The 20,649-nt window shown below is 40.8% G+C and overlaps 1 protein-coding gene across 7 annotated transcripts in view; it reads left to right on the top strand.

Moving 5' to 3' along the window:
• Positions 1–20,649, top strand: part of DNAJC6 (DnaJ heat shock protein family (Hsp40) member C6) — a 157,939-nt gene that overhangs the window by 100,176 nt on the left and 37,114 nt on the right. For all 7 annotated transcript variants that reach the window (XM_057717294.1, XM_057717295.1, XM_057717297.1 and 4 more), the window contains exons 2-4: positions 9,950–10,100; positions 11,068–11,117; positions 11,225–11,373. In XM_057717294.1, coding sequence (XP_057573277.1) covers positions 9,950–10,100; positions 11,068–11,117; positions 11,225–11,373 — 350 coding nt within the window. The remainder of the gene's footprint in view (positions 1–9,949; positions 10,101–11,067; positions 11,118–11,224; positions 11,374–20,649) is intronic.

The following is a 20,649-nucleotide window of genomic DNA, read 5'->3' as shown; positions in this document are numbered from 1 at the left end:
TCCCTTTTATTCTCTGAACAGGCAGATAGATACATGCACATATAATTGTTTACTACGTGATAATATTTATAGCACACATTATTTATCATGCTAATATACATCTTTTTTGTTGAGTTGGAACATTCTCTAGAATATCCTTGTCACTAGTTAAATGATCCCCATTTCCAAGTCATGGTTTGATGCAGGGAATGGCATCAGATCCTTCCAGCAACCTCCCTGTCAAGTTCACTCTCTCAGAGGCCCTGCCACCTTATTCCAGCTTAAGAAGGTGTGAGCGTGTTATTGACTTGTCAGGGCTGTGATGTACTTTGAGGGTCCTTTGTGGTTTGGACTCTTAAAGCCAGAATCACTGGCACCACCTGCTTTGTGGCCCGTGCCCGCCAGCGCTGAGTTCCTTTGGAGCCGCGGATGGACGCAGTGCACATCCGGGCCTCTGCCCCCAGGGTCTGTTGAACAGCTGCCAGATTGGTCCGTGTCTAGGGCCAATGCCGTGCGATGTCATCAAGTGACTTGTAGTTTTTGTAGCTCAAATTATGTGCCCAATAGTACAGAAATATTTCAGTATTTCAAAAGCCTGAATCTGTGTGAACCTGAATACTAGTCGTGCAAACAGCACAGAATCGTTCCCCATATAGTGTACCAGATCACATCCAGATGGGAACAGGAAACCCCAAAGCTATAAAGAGGTTCACTTCTGTAAAACTCTCATGATTGTGAACTATCAAAAGTGAAGAATTTACGTGTGCTGTAGTGGAAGCTCCAGAAAGAGATTCTGTCCTTGTTGCTCATGTCCCTAGTGTCTGTGTTCATCAACTCTGAAACTGAACAGCATGGCCTTTTTTTTTTTTCTTTTCCCTGAGGCTGCCTAACTCTGCTGGAGACAGCATTTTCATGGCTTTCTTCTTTTCATTCCCCAGAGCCGCCTTGTAGCTATCATTTATTAAGTGTGTGCAACATACCAGGCACTGTGCTAAGAGTTTGTAGAACTTTGCCTTATATAATCCTATGTGGGATTCTATTAAAGCTTCCAATTTACAGGTAAGGACATCGAGACCTTCATCAGTTACTTAACTCTGCGAGGCTGCATATCCAGCTGGTAGCAGAAGTTGAATCTGAACCCCATGTTTTGACTTAAACCCCATAACTTGACTGTGGTGGCTTTGTCCCATGCCTAACCTCTTGCTTGGCATAGGGAGTGTCAATTTTTTCACTTAAATTGTTTTCTGTGAAATTGTTCTCTCTCATCCAATATAATGACTCATTTACATGAGAGCTGAATTTCTAAGAATTAAAATTAAAACTCCTGATTGCTTTAGAAAACTTACTACTTAAAAATCACATTGACATACATGATCTCATTTGATCCTCTTAACACCTTGTGACATGTAGAAACGTTTTTTATTTTTCTTAATTTGTCCCAATTTATCATGCTTAGAGTCACACAGATTTTAAGTGAAAACACTAAGTCTCCAGTCTAAGACCTCTCTGCCCAAAGTCCATCCTCTTTTCTCTAGGCTACCCTAAACTGGGATGAATTGGGGATGAGGTTTAAGCAGTCTTTGTTTTTAGAAGCCAAGGTAGTGGGCTTTTCCATGATATATCTAGTTGTTATCCCCGTGTTATCCATTTCTTGAATTGCGGGAAGCCAAGAGCTGGAAAATCTGCTATATACAAGGATGATGAAGCGTTCTGAGGTGGTGACACTAATTCTTTGTCCCCTACCAATTGTCTTGGGGAGGAAATAGTACTTTCCTAGTATAGGGGCTAATGATGCATGTCTACAAGGTCCCTTTAGTTTTGGGAATTTCTATCCTGCAGTTTGCCAACTTGGTAGAACCTAGGAATGGACACTTGTAGCTTTATGACATTTAAGTAACTACAGAGGAAAATGCCTTGTTGGTGAAAAAGAACATGAATATGAAGTGACCATCATGCCAAAGTTCAGATGATCAGTTATCCCTTACACAGGCTGACCTTGAACACTATGGAATAATAACTCATAACTACTAGGACTCAGTGACAAAGACTTTCCAGAAATGGGAAAGGTGATGCTCTGTGGAAATGTCTTTGCGGAGGCCCAGAGGACCCACTGAGGCAGGCTGATGTCCCAAGAACTTTGTTGCCAAGAGTCCTTTGCTACCTTTTCCCTGTTCTTAATGTGCTGGATCATCTTACCAGAGCTGAGGCAGTTACTACCACGATGAAGCAGAGTCTCAGGTCTTAGAAAAAGAGTCAAATATTGAAAAGATGTTCCTGCCAAGTTGCCAGCCTGCTTGGAGTTAAAGATCCACATACTCAAGGGTGTATGGACAACATTTGCCTACATCTCACAGGCTGGGCTGAGAAACCGCTGTGTGACTGTGAACTACTATGACTTATGTACAGAGGAGGGAGGTCTTTACGTCTATTGAAAAAGGACAAATTGAATATTAATGGTATATCACTTGGCTGTTGTCTTTGTTTTACATAACATATTTTAAATTATAAACCTAATGAATGTAAATTATAGAAAGTTTAAAAATTATTGTCCAGGGCTTCCCTGGTAGCACAGTGGTTAAGAATCCACCTGCCAATGCAGGGGATATGGGTTCGAGTCCTGGTCTGGGAAGATCCCACATGCCGCGGAGCATCGAAGCCTGTGTGCCACAACTACTGAGCCTGCACTCTAGAGCCCGTGAGCCACAACTACTGAGCTCGTGTGCTGCAACTACTGAAGCCGGTGCTCCGCAACAAGAGAAGCCACAACAATGAGAAGCCCGTGCACTGCAACGAAGACCCAACACAGCCAATAAAAATAAATAAATTAATTTAAAAATTATAGTCCAACAACAAAAAATCACTTATCATTCTCCCACTTAGATATAATTGCTGTAAGTATTTTGAAAATGTAGCAGCTAAGGACTCAGGAGCAGCCTGTCTGGGTACAAACCCTGGCTTAGTAACTGTGGGACCTGGGGCAAGTCACTTATGTGTCTTTGCTTCAGTTTCCACATGTGGAAAATGGAGAGAGCAATGGCATCTCCTTCATAGGGTGGTTGTGAAAATTAAATGTGACCTATAAAGAATTTAGATTAGTGCTTGCTACATAGTAGACGTTCAGTAATTTGAATTGCTGTTATTTTTATTTTATGTTTATTAAATCATCTGAATTCTTTCTCTAAACTCATTTTTCTTTTGCAGAAATTAGATTGTACGGTGCACATTTTGTGTCCTCTTTATCCTTCACTTAGCCTTTTGTCATGAGCACCTGTACTCTTTTACAAAGTGATTTTAATAGCTAATAGCTAATCGCATTGTTAGAGATAATCAGTTCTCTTGCTGTAGGACAATACACCCTTTATTGTCTCTTGCCATTGTAAGCAATACCTCAGTGAACATCGTTTTGGATAAATATTTGCATACCTTCTTTTTCTTTTGATGACAGTACCTAATGGGGGGGCATCCTTTCTTAGGGGTTACCAGGTGAGATTATGTGTAGCTTAGGGTTTCATGAGCAGGTGTATGGTATGAGCAGTGGGAGCATATGTGGGGAATAACTACGGTGCATTATGGACTTTACAAGGCAAGGCATTTGTCAAACTCTTTCTTCTCTCACAATGCTTCTCACAGTGTTTTGTCCACAGCTAACAAATCAATAAGATGTTTATGAAAAGTAGCCACATGTACTTTTCTTATATTCCTAGTTACATTAAGGCAGTTAAGACCAACCTTAACATTTTGCTGGTCTTCTTAAAAATATATATTTCTTTATTCCAAAAAACTGTTGAATCATTTCAGGCCTTTTTTGGACTGCAACTTAATGTAAGTAAATGAGCAAACAGCTAACTAACAGTCCAGTGCGAAACAGACTCTTTCCTAGGAGATATAAATTTTACGTGACTCTGAGTGAGAACAGGTCAAATCGTATCCATGGTGAGTTCCCAGGACTTGAAAGAGGTAGAATGCTGTTTCTCCTTTCCTAAACATTAGGAATTCCAAGAAAAACTTGTTTATTACCTCCTTAGTGCAGTTCTCTGATGCTTATCTTTGGTGGGCTTAGATTTTAAAATGACAAGACATCACAGAGTGAGCTTCTACCTGGAGCGTTAGAGGCACAGACCTGGACTCTTTCTCCTTGGGTGGAATTCTCATACTCTCTCAACTCTGACCTCCCCACTCCCACCCTCTTAGACCTTCAGATCCCCAAAGACCTTTCATAAGCCCAAGGTGTGTTCTTCACACTAGGTGCCATTTTAGCTGAAGCATTTAGAAAAGTGTCAGAGGTGGCAAGATCTGGATTCCTAAGAATGAAAAATCTTTCAACCATTTAGCACAAGGATTAGAAAACTTTTTCTGTAAAGAGCCAGATAATGCATACTTTAGGCTTTGCAGACCATAAGGTCTCTGTCACAACTATTCAGCTTGGCTATCGTAGCATGAAAGAAGCCATAGACAATATGTAAATGAATGAGTGTAGCTGTATTCTACTAAAACTTTACTTATAGACATTGAAATTTGACCTTCATGTAGTTTTCACCTTGTTAAATATGATTCTTCTTTTCACTTTTTTTCAGTCATTTAAGACTGTAAAAGCCATTCTTATGTCACAGACTATGTAAAAATAGTCAGCAGACTAGATTTGGCCCATGGGCCATAGTTTGTCGACCCCTGATCTGCTAGTCATTGTTTTTCTTCTGCGCATCACTCTCTGCACCATTTCCCTCTTTGTTGTGTCATTTTTTGAAGTCTTTCTGCCCTTTCTCTCAACAAGCTGAGGCTCCAATATCCATTTGAGAATCTGTGCTTCTGACTCTCACGTAGCTCATTAGGGGGAGTCAGAATACCCACCTAAAAGAACCGTTAGGGCAAAATCAGATAGCGGTTCCTCTTCCCTTTTTTGTGTCCTGGCTAGTTTAACATAATTTGGGTATATGGAGGTTACAGACTTCTGGCAGATGGCTTTGGTTTCTGCAGGGTTCCAAGGCTCTAATGAACAGAGCATGCAGCCTGAGTGATGGTGAGAGTCTGATTTTTAGATAATCAAGGATATTTATATCTTTAAATAGGTTGGTACCTTGGAGTTCTGTTCCAGCATGAAATTGAGAGTCAGGAGAGGTCTGGATAATCAACTCGGTGTCATCTCTTAGAACAATAATATATCAGAAGGGTGTTCAGGCTCAAGGGGTAACTCGGGATGGAAATGAGGAATTATAAGCATATGTTGCTCTATCCTTGCTGTATTTAAAATGAAAACACGATACAGATTTTTATATGTGGGTATATTCAAAGGGAAATGATATGCCCTATGCCACAGGGAAACAGAACACGAGAGACTATTCTCAGATCTGTAGCTCTAGCCCTAGCCTGTGGAGTGGCTCTTCAGACAAGCTCCTGGCAATTATTTCGGGCTGTGAAGTGGTGGGGGCGACAGGGGCTTGGCTGCCTGCATAATGAGATTGGTTTGGTTGGTCTGACAGATGTGGTGATTTATGAGAGTGCTTGTTGGGAGGACACCTGCTGCTGAGAGCAGCCAGATGAAAGGCATACATGTGGGAGGTGGAGGAGAGCAAGGAATAGGAGAGAGGCGGTGGGTCCTGTGTAAGGCAGGGAAGGATTATCCTGATTGCAGCTGTGAGAATCGTGGGCTAATGGGGAGCTGTGGAATAGTGTGAAATGCTAGACACGGCGTAGGCTTTGGAATTGTACAGACCTGAGTTTGAATCCCTGGTTCTACTGCTTGTTAGCAGAGATCTTAGGTGAGTTACTTCCCTTCTTTGAGCCTCCATTTCTTCACCTATAAAATGGAGATGATAAAGTGCTCCTTAATTCCCACAACGTGAAATTGTACTGACATAAATGTCCAAGTGGGGTTTCTGGTGCATGGGAGAGCTCAGTAAGTGACAGACATTATCAGTGTTTGTCCAGGTGTCTATTCATCTGTTTATTCACCAGCGTTGATTGTTCTTTGCAACTTCTAACAGAGCCTTGTTTTCAAATGGATGCCTAATGGTGACTTGGGCATCAGCAGCTCTTGTGATCAGGGTGTAAGTACATAACAGTCAACATGTATATTTATAGGTTTGTGTGTGAATATCTAAACGACTCATAGGAGTTTAGTAGGTATGTGAAGTATGCTTTTAAGAACAGCTTCCTGGCCAATAAACACAATAAAAGATACCTCATCTCACTCGTAATTGGGGAAACCACAAAGTAAGACCAAAAGGAGATATTGTTTCATATTCCCCAGATTGGTAAAAATGTCCGAGTCTGATAATACCAGGTGTCAAGGAGAATGTAGAGTAAGGGAGCTCATATGCAGTGCTAGTGGGAGTTTAAGCAGATACAGCTACTTTGGAAGATGATGTGTTAATATCTAGAAATTCGAAGATGTGCATATCCCACCGTCAAGCAGATTTCCACTCCTGGGTGTAACCTGGAGGGATCTCTTACATGTAATCAAGCCAATGTGTTCATCACCACATTGTTTATTATAGGAAATAATCTTAGTATCCATCAATGGGGTAATGGATGCATACTTTAAGTGAGCTAAAGGTACACATGGTATCAGCACGGAAGAATTTTAAATAATGATGCATGAAAAAAAATGAAATTGCAAACAGAAAGCCATTTATATATAGTTTGAAAGCATGAAAAACAATATTAATATATTGCCTGTGGATACCTACATATGTAATAAAAGTTTAGAGAAATTATTTGGAATGATAAATATTAAATTCAAGGTAGTATTAGGAGAAGAAAGAGGGATATGGTTGTAAAGATTGCGTAGGGCCCAAATCCCAACTCTGCCCTTGACTTACTAGCTGTATACCCTTAGACAAGTTGCTTAACCTCTGTGCCTCAGTTTTTTGATGTATAAAATGGAAAAACAATATTATCTAACTCATAGGTATACTGTGAGGATGAAATGTATAAGCATAGGTAAAATATTTAGGATAATACCTAGCAAATAGTAAGTTCTATATAAGTGTTAACAATTCAGGTTCTTATTACATGAATATTTTTTACTATTCTCAATTTTTTAAAATGTTAAACTTTGCAATTTTTTAATTTATAAATGTTTCAGTATTCTAAAAGATAATTATATGTAACACAACTACAATATCATTAGTACACCTAAAAATTAACAATAAATCCTTAATATCAAATACCTAGTTATTCGATATTAATTCCAATTGCCCATAAATGTCATTTACTTTTTATACTTTTATACTTTGTTTGGATTAAGTTCCATGCATTGTACTTCACTGATTTATCTTTTAAGACATTTTAATTTATAAATTCCTCCTCCAACTTTCTTTTTTCTTGGAATTAATTGTTTAGCTTTATTGAGGTATAATTAGTATATAAAAATTACACATATTTAATGTGTATATCTTGATGAGTTTAGACATATGCATATACTCATGATACTATCACCACAAAATCCAAAAATTTTCTTGTGTTGTTTTGTGTGGCTTGTTTTTTTTCTTTTTTTTTTTCTAGTTTTGTTTTGTAGAAACACTTAACATGAGATCCAGCTTATTTTGTTTGTTTGCTTGTTTGTTTGTTTTTAAATTTGCTCTCCAGACTTTCCATAAACACATTTAACCATTGTCCACATGCATGCATCTACCTATCACTTAAAATAACTGAGCAGGTTGGAACATAGATACGCACCCCCTTGTCCTGAGGAAAGCACAGAGGTAAGCTTATTCAGCAACAGTCAAAGTTACAGAGCTTTGCTCTTGTAAGCTAAAGAAGTTCCTGTGTTCTACTATACCTGAGATCCAGAGATCTATCCTCCTAACATATTTTGAAGTATACAACAAATACTGCAACTTTTTAAAAAGAAGAGATATCAGGAACTTCCCTGGTGGTCCAGTGGTAAAGAACCCGTCCTGCCATGTTGGGGACACTGGTCTGATCTCTGGTCAGGGAACTGAGATCCCACATGCTACAGGACAACTAAGCCTGCGTGCCACACCTGCTGAGCCTGCGTGCCACAACTAGAGAAGAGAAAACCCATGAGCCACAACTAGAGAGAAGCCTGCGCACCACAACTAGAGAGAAGCCCGCGCACCACAACTAGAGAGAAGCCCGCGCACCACAACTAGAGAGAAGCCCGCGCACCACAACTAGAGAGAAGCCCACGCACCACAACTAAGACCTGACGCAACCAAAAATAAAAAACAAAGAAAGAGGTGTCATTCTTGCCCTTTGTCGTCCAAAAGTTGAAAAGTGAATAAAGATGAAACAATATCATCTACATAGGAATTTCAGGCTGTGGCATAATAACAGTATAGCTGCAATCTATTAACCCCTAAATATAGTAGGTACTATGCTTAATATACACTCATTTAATGTTTCCCTGTGAAGTAGGCACTATTTTTAATCCCTGTTTTACAGACAGGAAGAAAGAGGCTTAGAAAGACTGTGACTTCCTAAGGTCTTTCAGTTAGGGGTAGCGAGACTGGGCCAGGACCCAGGTAAGAGTGACTCACGCTCTTGACTGCTAGTCTGTACAGCCTCCCTGGCTGTTGTTTACATTAGCTTCCTCTGCACAGATTCCTACTTCCTTCCTGTGTCAATCTTTATACGCTAAGTCATGTTATGGTGACGAACAGTTCCCAAATGGGTATGGGGTAGCTTCTGATAATAAAGAGTTATTCCTCATTTGTGCTGTGTATTCATCAAGGTCAGTTGAGAGCTCTGCCACAAGCTCTTTACTCTGGGACCCAGGAGCCCTGGACAGAGCAGCCACAATCTCAGACCTTGCGGGTTGCTATGGAGAGAGAGATAGAGAGAGAGAGAGAGAGAGAGAGAGGGAATATAGGAATGAGAACTATGGATAATCTCACACTAATAGTTAAATGCGCCGTCCTGAGAGTGACACATAACACTTCCACTCACATATTATAGAATGCTGGTTTTCAAACAGGGCTAATTTTGCCCATGTCTGTGGACATTTTTGGCTGTCACAACTGAGAGCGGGGGCGGGGGGATGCTCTCTAGTCACTAGAGGTCAGGGATGCTGCTAAACGCCCTACAATGCACAGGACAACTCCCACCCCCCACCCCCACCCCCGCCCCCGCCCCAGCCACCGCCACACTCGTACAGCAAAGACGTGTTTGGCCCCAATGTCAATAGTGCCAGGGTTGAGAAACTCTGGACTAGAACCAACCACAAAGAGCCAGAAAGTACAGTTTTATGAAACTGTCAGGGAGGAGAACCTGATATACTTGACAAATACCACCAATGACCGCTCTGCGTACTCAGGCCTAAAAGCTGTTATACAGGCCCTTCAGAAGATGTTTTCCCAGGATGGACGTGAACTGTGACTTTGCGGGGTAGCCATAGAAGGAGTCTTCTAACACAGTTAACTCCATCAAAGACAAGAGGAGGCCCCTGGACTCACTTCTCAGCTAACTGCTGCTCTTCCTCAGCACTGCCTGAAAGAAGTATAATGCAGGCTACATATACAATTTAAAATTTCTTAGTATCCACATTGAAAACAAAAGTAAAAAAGAACAGGTGAAATTATAATCTGTTTAATTCAGTACGTCCAAAATATTATCATTTTAGCACATAATCATTATTAAAAATGTGTGTGAGATATTGTACATGTTTTGCACTGTCTTTGATACGGGGTGTATATTTTATACTCGCAGCATGTCTCAATTCAGATGTACCACATTTCCAGCCCTCAGTTGGCACATGTGGCTGCAGTACTGGATGTGCAGCACCGGGGATTTCTGTTCTGGGACTTGGTGAGGGACTTTCCTTGGTGTCCTCTGAGGACCAACAGCTCTGCTGTAACCCAGAGTCAGTAAGTCATGGGAGCGTGACCTAACTTGTTGGACTATCTGTCCCAGACTCCCAAAGATGATCTGCTTGTGTTTCAGGAACAAAGAGGGATTGGTTTCTTGTGTCGTCTGTGCTATTACCTCTTTTTCTGATTTTCGTTGGCAGGTGCCTCGTCTCCAGACATGGAGCCCAGCTATGGGGGAGGTCTCTTTGACATGGTGAAAGGAGGTGCAGGGAGACTCTTTAGTAACCTAAAGGACAACTTGAAAGACACCCTCAAAGACACATCTTCCAGAGTTATACAATCTGTTACCAGGTATGTGTGTCCTTCTCCGTTAAGTTAATGGACTTCGTGCCCCTCAAAGGATCTGGTTACCTGCCAACTGCTTGTCTGGCTCAAAGACTGTCAGTTTTGTGATATAATTGCATGGGATCTGATTGACTAGGAATGCTATTGAAGCCATAAAGTTGAATCCTTCAGAAGCTACAAGCACAGGCTGGGAGGACTCTGGTCTTTGGTACATTAGAAGATAGCAGTTGCCATCGCTGACTTTCGAGTCCAGCATCCTGGGTTCTAATGCAACATCTGCCCTTGTTAACCTAAGGCAAATTAATAAACCTCTCTGAACTTTACTTTCATACCCTGGTAAGACTTATGTCTTTAGGTGGTTTGAGAATTAAGTGAGACAGCAGTGCACATGCAATCCAAATCAGCAGTACTTATGGATTGTAATCAAAACAGAATTTTGTTTTTGTATCTTAATAGCCCTTTAAAATTTATTTACTGAGAAAAGTTTTCTACCCTTCTACTGTAAGAAACTTTTACAAGCAGGCCATATGAATTCTTTTTTTATTCTTAGGAATTAGAAAGTTCTAGGATCACTTTAAGTTAAAATATGCAGTTTTAAATCAGAAATTTAAAGGTGAAGTCCAGTGTATTAATCAACATTCTAATTTTTGTTCAAAAGTAATTGTGTCCTTTACCTTCAGTCCCCAACTAGCTCCTGGTAGGCAAAAAAAAAAAGGTCCTTTGCTCTTTCTCCATCACTTCTTCCCCTACCCCCTAGGCTGCATGCCCTGTTTGGAGTGGCAGATGTATGCTTCTGAGGGTGTGAGCTGTCTTCTATCAACAGTACTTCCTTGTTAGAGAGGAGGCTTTGAGGGAAGTCAAAATGTAGCTACTGGATGGAAATGTCCCCAGTCATGATGTGCAAGATTGAGAGAGAGAAGTCTTGAGATATTTGGTTCATTTTAATGAGTGCCCTTTCCTGTCTTGCTTTTAGCTACACGAAGGGAGATTTAGACTTCACTTATGTTACCTCCAGAATTATTGGTAAGTTTCTCATGTTTATGAACTGCTCAGGAGCTCAGCTTTCAATTGCTGCCCATTGCGACAGCAGACGTGTTTAACCTATTTTCTTGCTGTGTGACCCTTCCTAGTGATGTCCTTTCCTCTGGACAGCGTGGACATAGGATTCAGGAATCAGGTTGATGACATTCGAAGCTTTTTGGATTCCAGACATCTTGACCACTACACGGTGTACAATCTGTCACCTAAGTCTTATCGAACTGCCAAGTTTCACAGCAGGGTAAGGAATTTTAGCCCTGATCACAAGGTTGAAGACACAACAGGGTACTTTCCCTTCCCTTAAGAGCGTTCCTCAAAGCCTTTGCCTTTAGGCACATGGAGCTGAAAAACGATATACTGTGGGCACTTTATCCACAAAGTTTTTATTAGGCTATTATGAGATATTCTGAAGCTTTTCCTTGGGTGAGGATATTTGCAGCAAAGTTTCTCTGTCAGTGGGATACCATCTAATGGAGGACCCGAAATCAGCTGTGGCTGGTTGCTCAGTTGTTAGGGCTCGTTGCTGTGTGGCTCAGTGGAGATTGAAGTGTTGAGCAGGGCAGTTGGAGACCCTTATGCCGGAGCACTAATGATGCCTTCCACCCTTCCTTATTGCTGCTTTGGCATCACGATGAGGCAATGTGAGACACACCAGTATTAATAGAAATAGCTTTCTGACATTTGGTAAAGGTACGTCTTTAATAAGTGTGGTACAGCACGTAAACAGTCCACACTGTAGGTTTGGTGATACTATTGCTAATATTTATAGCATTGAGAGCAGCCGTAACATTTTTAGAGCATTTACCATGTGCCAGGAACTTTACATGCAATAGATCATTAATTCTCTCAACAGTCCTCCGAAGGAGCTGGAGAAACTGAGGCACGGAGAGGTAAGGTAACTTGCCCAAGACTACAGGCATGTGTTCTTAGCTATGACTCTGGGCTGACAGTATTACCTGGAAACCTGGATTATCCTCTTCAGGAGCTTTTGGAACTAGGCAGAGAAAGAGCTCTAGTTTCAGGCTGGTTAAGGAGCTTCGGTTTGAATCTGATATCAAGCCTGATATTTCTGGCCGCTGAATGCTTGATTTACTCACTAACATAAGGCTTTTTCTCTCTCAAGAACATTTTCAAATATCTTGACTTAGCCTTTAGATGTGATTGGTTCTGCAGCTACATCTGGATTTGTTAATAAATAGAAAGGGTTTTTTTACACACTGGACCCTTTAAAAGTGAAACTGAATTTCAGATATGCAGAATGATAGCCCGTTGTGTGTACGGTGTATTGAGGATCTCAGCTTCGATGCCAGAACACATTTTGCATCAGATTTTAGTTGCCATTAATAATCTCTAGGCTTCAGTTTCCTGCTGTGTAAGAACTAGAAGTTAGTCTGTATGCTCTCTTAGACCCTAATGTTCAATAAGGTAAGGGAGAATTTTGGGGACGATTCTCTTTTCTCAGTGTTTCCAAACTAGGCAAGAGGTAGCCCAGTGGTCCTCAAGCTTTAGTGAACATCAGCATCTCCTAGAGGGCCTGTTAAACACCTGGGCCTGGCATTTCTGGTTCAGCAGAGGGGTGTGCTGAGAATCTGCATTGCTAACAACTTCCTGGGTGACACTTCTGCTCCTGTCCTGGGGCCACTCTGTGAGAAGCACTGATAAAACCGCTCTCAAGTGGTTTGGTCTAAATTCCCATTCTATAACAGAGATATTTTATTTTATTTTATTTGTTTATTTAATTTTATTTTTTAAGCTCTTTATTGGAATATAATTGCTTTACACTGTTGTGCCAGTTTCTGCTGTACAGCAAAGTGAATCAGCTATATTTGTACATATATCCCCATATGCCCCCCTCCTGTGGCTCCTTCCCACCCTCCCTATCCCACCCAAGTCATCACCCATCATCAAGTTGATCTCCCTGTGTTATGCAGCAGCTTCCCACTAGCTATCTGTTTTACATTTGGTAGTGTATATATGTCAGTGCTACTCTGTCGTCCCAGCTTCCCCTTCACCGCCCCCTGCCCCCATGTCCTGAAGTCTGTTCTCTACATCTGCATCTTTATTCTTGCCCTGCCACTGGGTTATCAGTACCATTTTTCTAGATTCCATATATATGCGGTAGTATACGGTATTTGTTTTTCTCTTTCTGGCTTACTTCGCTCTGTATGACAGACTCTAGGTCCATCCACCTCACTACAAATAACTCAATTTCATTCCTTTTTATGGCTGAGTAATATTCCATTGTATATATGTGCCACATCTTTATCCATTCATCTGTTGATGGGCGTTTAGGTTGCTTCCATGTCCTGGCTATTGTAAATAGTGCTGCAGCGAATATTGTGGTACGTATATCTTTTTGGATTATGGTTTTCTCAGGGTATATGCCCAGTATTGGGATTGCTGGGTCATATGGTAGTTCTATTTTTAGTTTACTAAGGAACCTCCCTACTATTTTCCATAGTGGCTGTACCAATTTACATTCCCACCAAGAGTGCAGGAGGGTTCCCTTTTCTCTGCACCCTCTCCAGCACTTATTGTTTCTAGATTTTTTGATGATGGCCATTGTGACTGATGTGAGGTGATACCTCACTGTGGCTTTGACCTGCATTTCTCTAATGATTAAAAATGATGTTGAGCATCTTTTCATGTGCTTGTTAGCCATCTGCATGTCTTCTTTGGAGAAATGTCTATTTAGGTCTTCCACCCATTTTTGGATTGGGTTGTATAACAGAGATTTTAAATGCAGCTCTTTAAAATTCCCTATGATTAATTGCCTTTCCAACTTTTATTCTATCTACTACCTAATTCAGAGCAGGTGAATTAGCATCCAACAAAAATGTGGGTAGATATTTTATTTCTAATTTGGATGCAAATCTTTTGAATTGATTTTTTCTTGTTTGGAGACTCAGTGCCATCATTTTCTTTCTTTCTTCCTTCCTTCCTTCCTTCCTTCCTTCCTTTCTTTCTCTTCCTTCCTTCCTTCCTTCCTTCCTTCCTTCCTTCCTTCCTTTCTTTCTTTTTTTCTTTCTTTTTTTCCTTCCTTCCTTCTTTCTTTTTCTTTTTCTTTCTTTCTTTTGATTTTTTTAAAATTGAAGTATAGTTGATTTACAATATCATGCCAATCTCTGCTCTCAGTTATACACATAGTGCCATTATTTTCATAACTGAAGGACCATGGAACATCCTGTATAATATTTCATAGAAATTTTATTTAATCTTGAAATATTTGTGATAGTCTGAAAAATTTTCCCTCTGGTAGTAAATAAAGATATAATATCATTATAGAAGCATTCATGCATATAAACATATCTCTTATATGTATATGATTTATAAAAGCCATCTCTATAAGGATGTTTAAAGCAAGGCATCGATTAGTGTAACTACACATTTTGTGACCAGACTTAACAGTCTTACCAAAGGATCCAGGAATTGCATCTGGACCATCTGCCCTGGGCTGCTCTCACTTGCCTTAGAAGAACAGGGAACACGTTTATTTTATTTGCTACCTATGATGGTGCCTGGCATGGCCAAGGAATGTTTCTCAGAAGAACGAATGTGCCAGCAGTTATTGAACATATAGACATCAAATAAAAATTTGACTCTTGTTCTCAAGGCACTTGAGCCTAGTTGGAGAGAGAAGCCAGGATGTTCTAAAGACAAATACAAATAACATTTACAATACCTACTGAGGGAGTTTAGTGAAGGGAGACAGCAGTGAGAGCTGGACCTTGCAGCACGAGTAAGTCTTATGTAGGTGAAAGGAGTGGGGTTATTTCTTCTCTTTGCAAATTGTAGACTGTGTCTTACCAGGCTCTCCATGATCTGGCCTCTGTGCCCGTCTAGCTCATCCATCGCTGTTCTCTACTGCCTGAGAACCCATGCTTCCACCAGAGGGGACACACTGTCTCTTTGCATGACTGCTCCCACTCCCTGAAAGGCCACCCATGCCACCCCCCCACCCCCTCTTTGTTCACCTCACTTCACTAAGGGGGAGGATTTCCACCTGCCACAAGGCTTTTCCAGTTCTTTCCCCTAAAATGCAGGATTGCACTGCATCTTTAGCCCTTTATAAATAGTCCCAGAACTCCGCAGAATGCAACTGGACCTTCTGACCTAGCTCCCTCAACCCTCAGTTGCATCTCAGGAGGACAGTCCCACAGCCTTAGTATTTTCATCTTAGCTCTGTTTTTGATGTGGCTACATCTCTTTTCAGGACGCTAGTTCTTTCTCTTCCCAGCACAGACACCGCAAGTTGATTTGTGTCTTGTTGTTGCATGACTTAGAAAAGTGCTCTTGGTTCTCATCTTCCAGTCCTTGGGGAGCAAAATCATTTTCTCTTCCTTCCAGATTAGAGTGGTAGGTCTGCAGTTAAATCTTATTTTAATAAATGCAAATTGCCAAGGCTTCCATAAATATCACTGTTGGAAAAGACCAAACACAAGACTGGTGTTATTTACAGACTCATAGGAGTCCAGCTCTGTCTAGATCTCTGTGCCTTGAATCCTAAATTCAGTCATTTTACCTTTTTATTCTGTGATGTGTGTTTGGAGATAAAGGTGGTGGTGACAGAGACAGGCTGTTTCTGGGAAGATTTTAGTTTGCTGAGGGGCATCATTCTGTATTTTGATTAGCTTTTATGCTTAGAAAGCACATGGGCTGACAGGAATCATATGAAATAATTAAATAGCAGTTTCTTAGTATTTGCATATGCAACAGAATGTTAAAATAGGACTCTGTGTTTAGTTTCAGTTTTAGCAAAGGATTTGACTCAAAACAAGACATGGCAGATAGCCCTGCATTCAGAGTGCTAGAATACCTATGCAGGACTGCAGAGGAGGTGTTGAATGTCAGTTTGTTGACTCCTCTTAGCCAGTATCCACCTTGAGGAAATAAAAGTCCCGATGTTGACAGTGAAGTCCTGGAGACCAGTGAGGTGCATCACCTAAACCAGATGTTCTCAATCTGAGTTAAAAACACATGGATCCACTGTGTACTTCAATCCATGCATGGGCTTCAGAGAGTTTAACCATCTGTTTTCACTCCGATTTTTTTCTTAATTGTGGTAAAATATACATAACATAAACATTCCATTTTAAGCATTTGTAAGTGTATAATTCAGCAGCATTGAGTGCACTTACAGTATTTGTTGTGGCTTGAGCGCGGTTGGAAAAGAGCTTCCAGACATAAGGCAGAATGTAAGGAAGAGAGTTTATTAGAGAGAAGTGACGCTGCAAAGACAGCAGGATGACTTCCTGGCAGACCAGGGAGAGCTGACCCTTTCGTGGGCTCGCAGCCAACTTTTATAACCCCAAGACAAAGAAAATTCCTGCTAGGAGAATGGCATTAATCGATTGGTCAGTGTGCCATAAGGCAAAGGGTGTTGTTAGGTGATAGGCCAGGATCCTATATATTGAATATCTTCCCTAACATGGGGTCGTGTTACCAGCTAGCCTAAGTCAAGAAATATAGCCTAAGTTAGGATACAAATGTTGCTGGGTGGGAGGTTGAGCTAACTCTGCAATTGAGTTGCTAGGCCATAAGTTAACTCTGACTTTGGTATAGTGCTCCACAATATTGTATAACCATCACCAGTATCTATACCCAAACCTTTTTCATCATCCCCCAAATAAACACTGAAGCCATTCACCCTGAGTGTGTGTACGTGTGTGTGCACTGGTTCTATTTCTGCGCAAGTTTTATAGCTCTGCCCTAGAATGTCAGGAGCCACTGCTTTACACATTTCTTGGTGTTGCTGTTGGCAATACATGGAAAAGTGGATGAATGGCCACCTAGTCTAGCCTGCCCTAAAGTTCTTATATTCAGATAATGCTATTCTAGTGCCACTTTGAGCCTCCTTCTGTCCAACCAGGAAGGAGCCCAGTTAGTAGCACTGAAAAAATAAACCCAGCTGGTTCTTTTAGAATCTTCTTTTATTTCGACTATTTTTAAACTGCATAATCTTGTAGAATTTCTTCCTCTTTGCAAACAACTTAATTTTAGGAAAATATATGATCAACTTGGGTTTCTGAAAGGGTTCGTAATTGTTTGAAGGTCCCCTTTTTTCCCCATTTCCTTCAAGAGCTCATCAAAGAGGTCACCATAGCTCCCAGTTGTTTCTGCTCTGGTTTGTTGACTGGTGAAGGGAGTTGGCCATAGAGGAGTGACTTTATAGATTATATTCCTCTCTCCTCTGCCATTGTGCATCAGTGTAAGTGCAGGAAATAATGGAGCAGGAAAAAGAAATCCCTGGCCTGGGAGGCAAAGGACCAGGAAGCCCCACACTCTAGTTCTGCAGCCTTTAGTGAATGGAATGTCTCGTTAACTTTGGTAAAAAATAGCCATCACTCGATGCCACAGCTGTCTCACAAGTGTAAGATGGAATTGTAGTTAACAGTCATCAGACAGTATACACATTTTTATTATTATTTTTATTGAGGTGAAATTCATATAATGTGCACAAATTTTGAATTTTAAAAGTTATCCCGGATTCACATCTCAGCTGTTCCTCTTCTTGGGTAAGTCACTTCACCGCATCTAAAACTCAGTTTTCTTCCATATAAAATGGAGATGACGGTAAGGATTCCTATCTCACAAATACTTCGAAAGTTTTTCTGTAGGTTTGGTGTGAGGAATACATTTGAAAGCAGTGTCTGGCTTAGAGTCAGCATTCAGTAAGTGGAAGCTATAATTACCATCAGTAATAATAAAATGCCAAGTAAATTATTGCCTGAAGTACCCTGTCCTCCAAACATGGTCTCATATTCTTAAGACACTAGACATGGCTCTTTGGTCTGATTCTCCAAAGCACCTTTTGCTCTTATGCTCAGCAAATGAGATGCTTCTATCATCCCTCCTCGTGCTTGGGGAGACAGGAAGATGAAAACCAAATAAATGGCATCCAGCTCTGGTGCCGTTTTGGCCTCCTTCCCCACTGGTTGGTATGACGGCAGCCTGTAATCCATATGGCGTTTTCTGATGCTCTGCAGCTCCGGGAAGGGTTCAGAGAGACTGGAGGCAGCATGGAGAAGTGTCATCTGCCCGAAGGTTGCTTATTGCCCGAAGGTTGCTTATTGCACGAAGCTGTGAACCTCACAGAGCTACAAAAATCGCTTGCCGTGATTGAATTGATTTAAAAAATTTTTTTGGTTTTGTTTATGCCTGAATGTTTTTCCCCTTTAGACAGAGTACTTTTAAAAAGTTCTAATTGTATGTTTGCTTAATGGTATATAATTATATATCAAGTAAATATGTAATTATGGAGTACTTTAAATTAATATTATTTACTTGATTGGTTTAATGATTCTGAACAATTAGCCTATTGTGCTAAGAATAATTTAGCCAGCTTTTAGCTGAGTCTCATTATAGATATTGACATTTAGTGTTTGTAGGGGTGACATACAGTTTCTAAAAGGTTTAAAAATACTGCCAGAAAAAACAAATTTCCTACACTTTTACACGGTTGCAATCTACAAAAACAACAAAATCAGTTCCTTCCTCAAGATATTTTACAAGTAGACAAAGACAAATCTTCTTGTAAGAAGAGATTGCCAATTAGGGTTCATTCCTTCATTGTTTCAGTCATTCATTCACTCAGCAAATACCTGCGGAGTGCCTGCCATTGTACTAGCACATGGACTCTGGACTTGGGCTACAGAAATGAAAAGTGGTCTCTCTTTTCATGGAGCTTAGTGTCTAGAGGGAGAGACAGACATAACAGTTAGTTTGAATATGGCTTGACAATGAACTGGCACTTACTGTGTTTACTTTGTGCTCCTTGATTCTTACAACGAGTTTTATTTTACACACAAGAGAGTTGAGGCTTGGAGCGTTTAGCAACTTGCCTGAGGTGAAGCAGGTAGTAAATGGTAAAGCTAAGGTGAAAACTCAACTGTGGCTTCACCGTTTTGCTCTACTGATGAAAGTTGTAGTAGATGAAAATGGACGAAGATGACTAAGCATTTCTGCCTGTGGGTGTTAGAGAAACTGTCAGAGACAAGAGAACTCTTGAACGTCAGCTTTGGAGTATGAATAGAAATTTACCAAAGGAAGGAAAAACATCAGACAGGAAGCAGCTTGTATAAATGTACATTTTGCAGTCCCTCTGATAGCAAAATTTTTCTTTCCAATTATTCTATATTTAATCAATATATCATTTCCATTCCTGAAGAACACGTCAATGGGGACTCTATTTGAGGATCAAGAACGGGCCAGAAACAGCCCTAAATCACGTTGGGTGAAAGACGTTATGGAGTTTAAATCGACAGAGGCCCAATACTGGGTCACCCTGGATTAGCTGGTAGCTTTGTTAGGCATTTCATCTACTTTGTTTAATAAACTACACCTAGACCCAAAGGTCTAGGAAAGTTAATAACCTACAAGGTCCCCTGACACTACCCACAGTCATTTCGTAGGAAAAAAGTTAGAAATAAACCAGAAAGAATGGGGGTTCTGGCAGCCGCATAGAGAGAGAGATTCCACGTGTTTGCTTTTGGGTGTCAGCTCTACAGAGACCACAGATAACTTCCCACGTCTATTGTGACTAGCTATTTTCCGATTACTAGGAAAGGGTGGCCTACACAGATGGTCCCCGCCGCTCTTTCCCCACTGTTAAAGGTGAAGAATTGGGGACGTTTGGGTTTCCTGATGCCAGTGGCGTTCATGTTGCGGAGCACTTCCTGACGACACCATTTGTATAAAACCTGTTGTTTTCTCCAGAATTTATCAACCAATGGCACCTGCCCTCCTTTTATCCTTTTATCCAGCCCTTCAGGCTGGAAACCTGGCAGTCACCCTTGACTCTTCCCCCTCCACATACCCTCCACACTCCTGCACTGCCACCCTGTGATCAGTCCCTGAGCTTGTACAGGCATTCCACTTGCTCTCTATTTTTCGAACCCCTCAAGTCTTTGTGTGTCCCACTGCCACTCATCTAGCCTCAGCCACCATCATTTCTTACTTAGCTTCCTCATATAGCCACCTGACTGTTCTCTCTGACTTTTGTCTTGAGTCACCCATATCCATTCTCCACACTAGACCTTGAGAGCTCTTTGGAAAATGCAGATCTGAGAGTCATTCTCCTTCTTAAATACTTTTCTCAGTTCTTAACAAGGCCTGGTATGATCTGACCCTTCAGTCTATGCTTTCGCTGTATAGGGTTTCATTTTTTTCTTTCCAAACATAGCTTGTTCTATCTGACCTTAGGGCTTTGCACTGACAGTTATCTGATAAAATAATAATGATGATGATGATAGCTAATATTTATTGATCACTTTGTGTGTGTGAGATACTGAGCCAAGCCCTTGAAATACATTCTCATGTAGTAGCCACAACCCTATGAAGTAGGTAGGTAGGTAGGTAGGTAGGTAGGTATCATTCACGAAATTTTATGGAGAAAGGCTTAGAGAGGTCATGAAATTTGCCTAAATCTAAGTTTCTCCTCATTGTTAAATTAATAAATATCTAATTGATTGAGGCTCATGCCTAGAATTTTGAGGCAAGTGATAATCTCAACCATTAT

The sequence above is a fragment of the Hippopotamus amphibius genome, chromosome 1 (assembly GCF_030028045.1).
Source record: "Hippopotamus amphibius kiboko isolate mHipAmp2 chromosome 1, mHipAmp2.hap2, whole genome shotgun sequence".
Classification (NCBI taxonomy): Eukaryota; Metazoa; Chordata; class Mammalia; order Artiodactyla; family Hippopotamidae; genus Hippopotamus; species Hippopotamus amphibius.
This window is presented reverse-complemented; position numbering and strand designations above follow the sequence as displayed.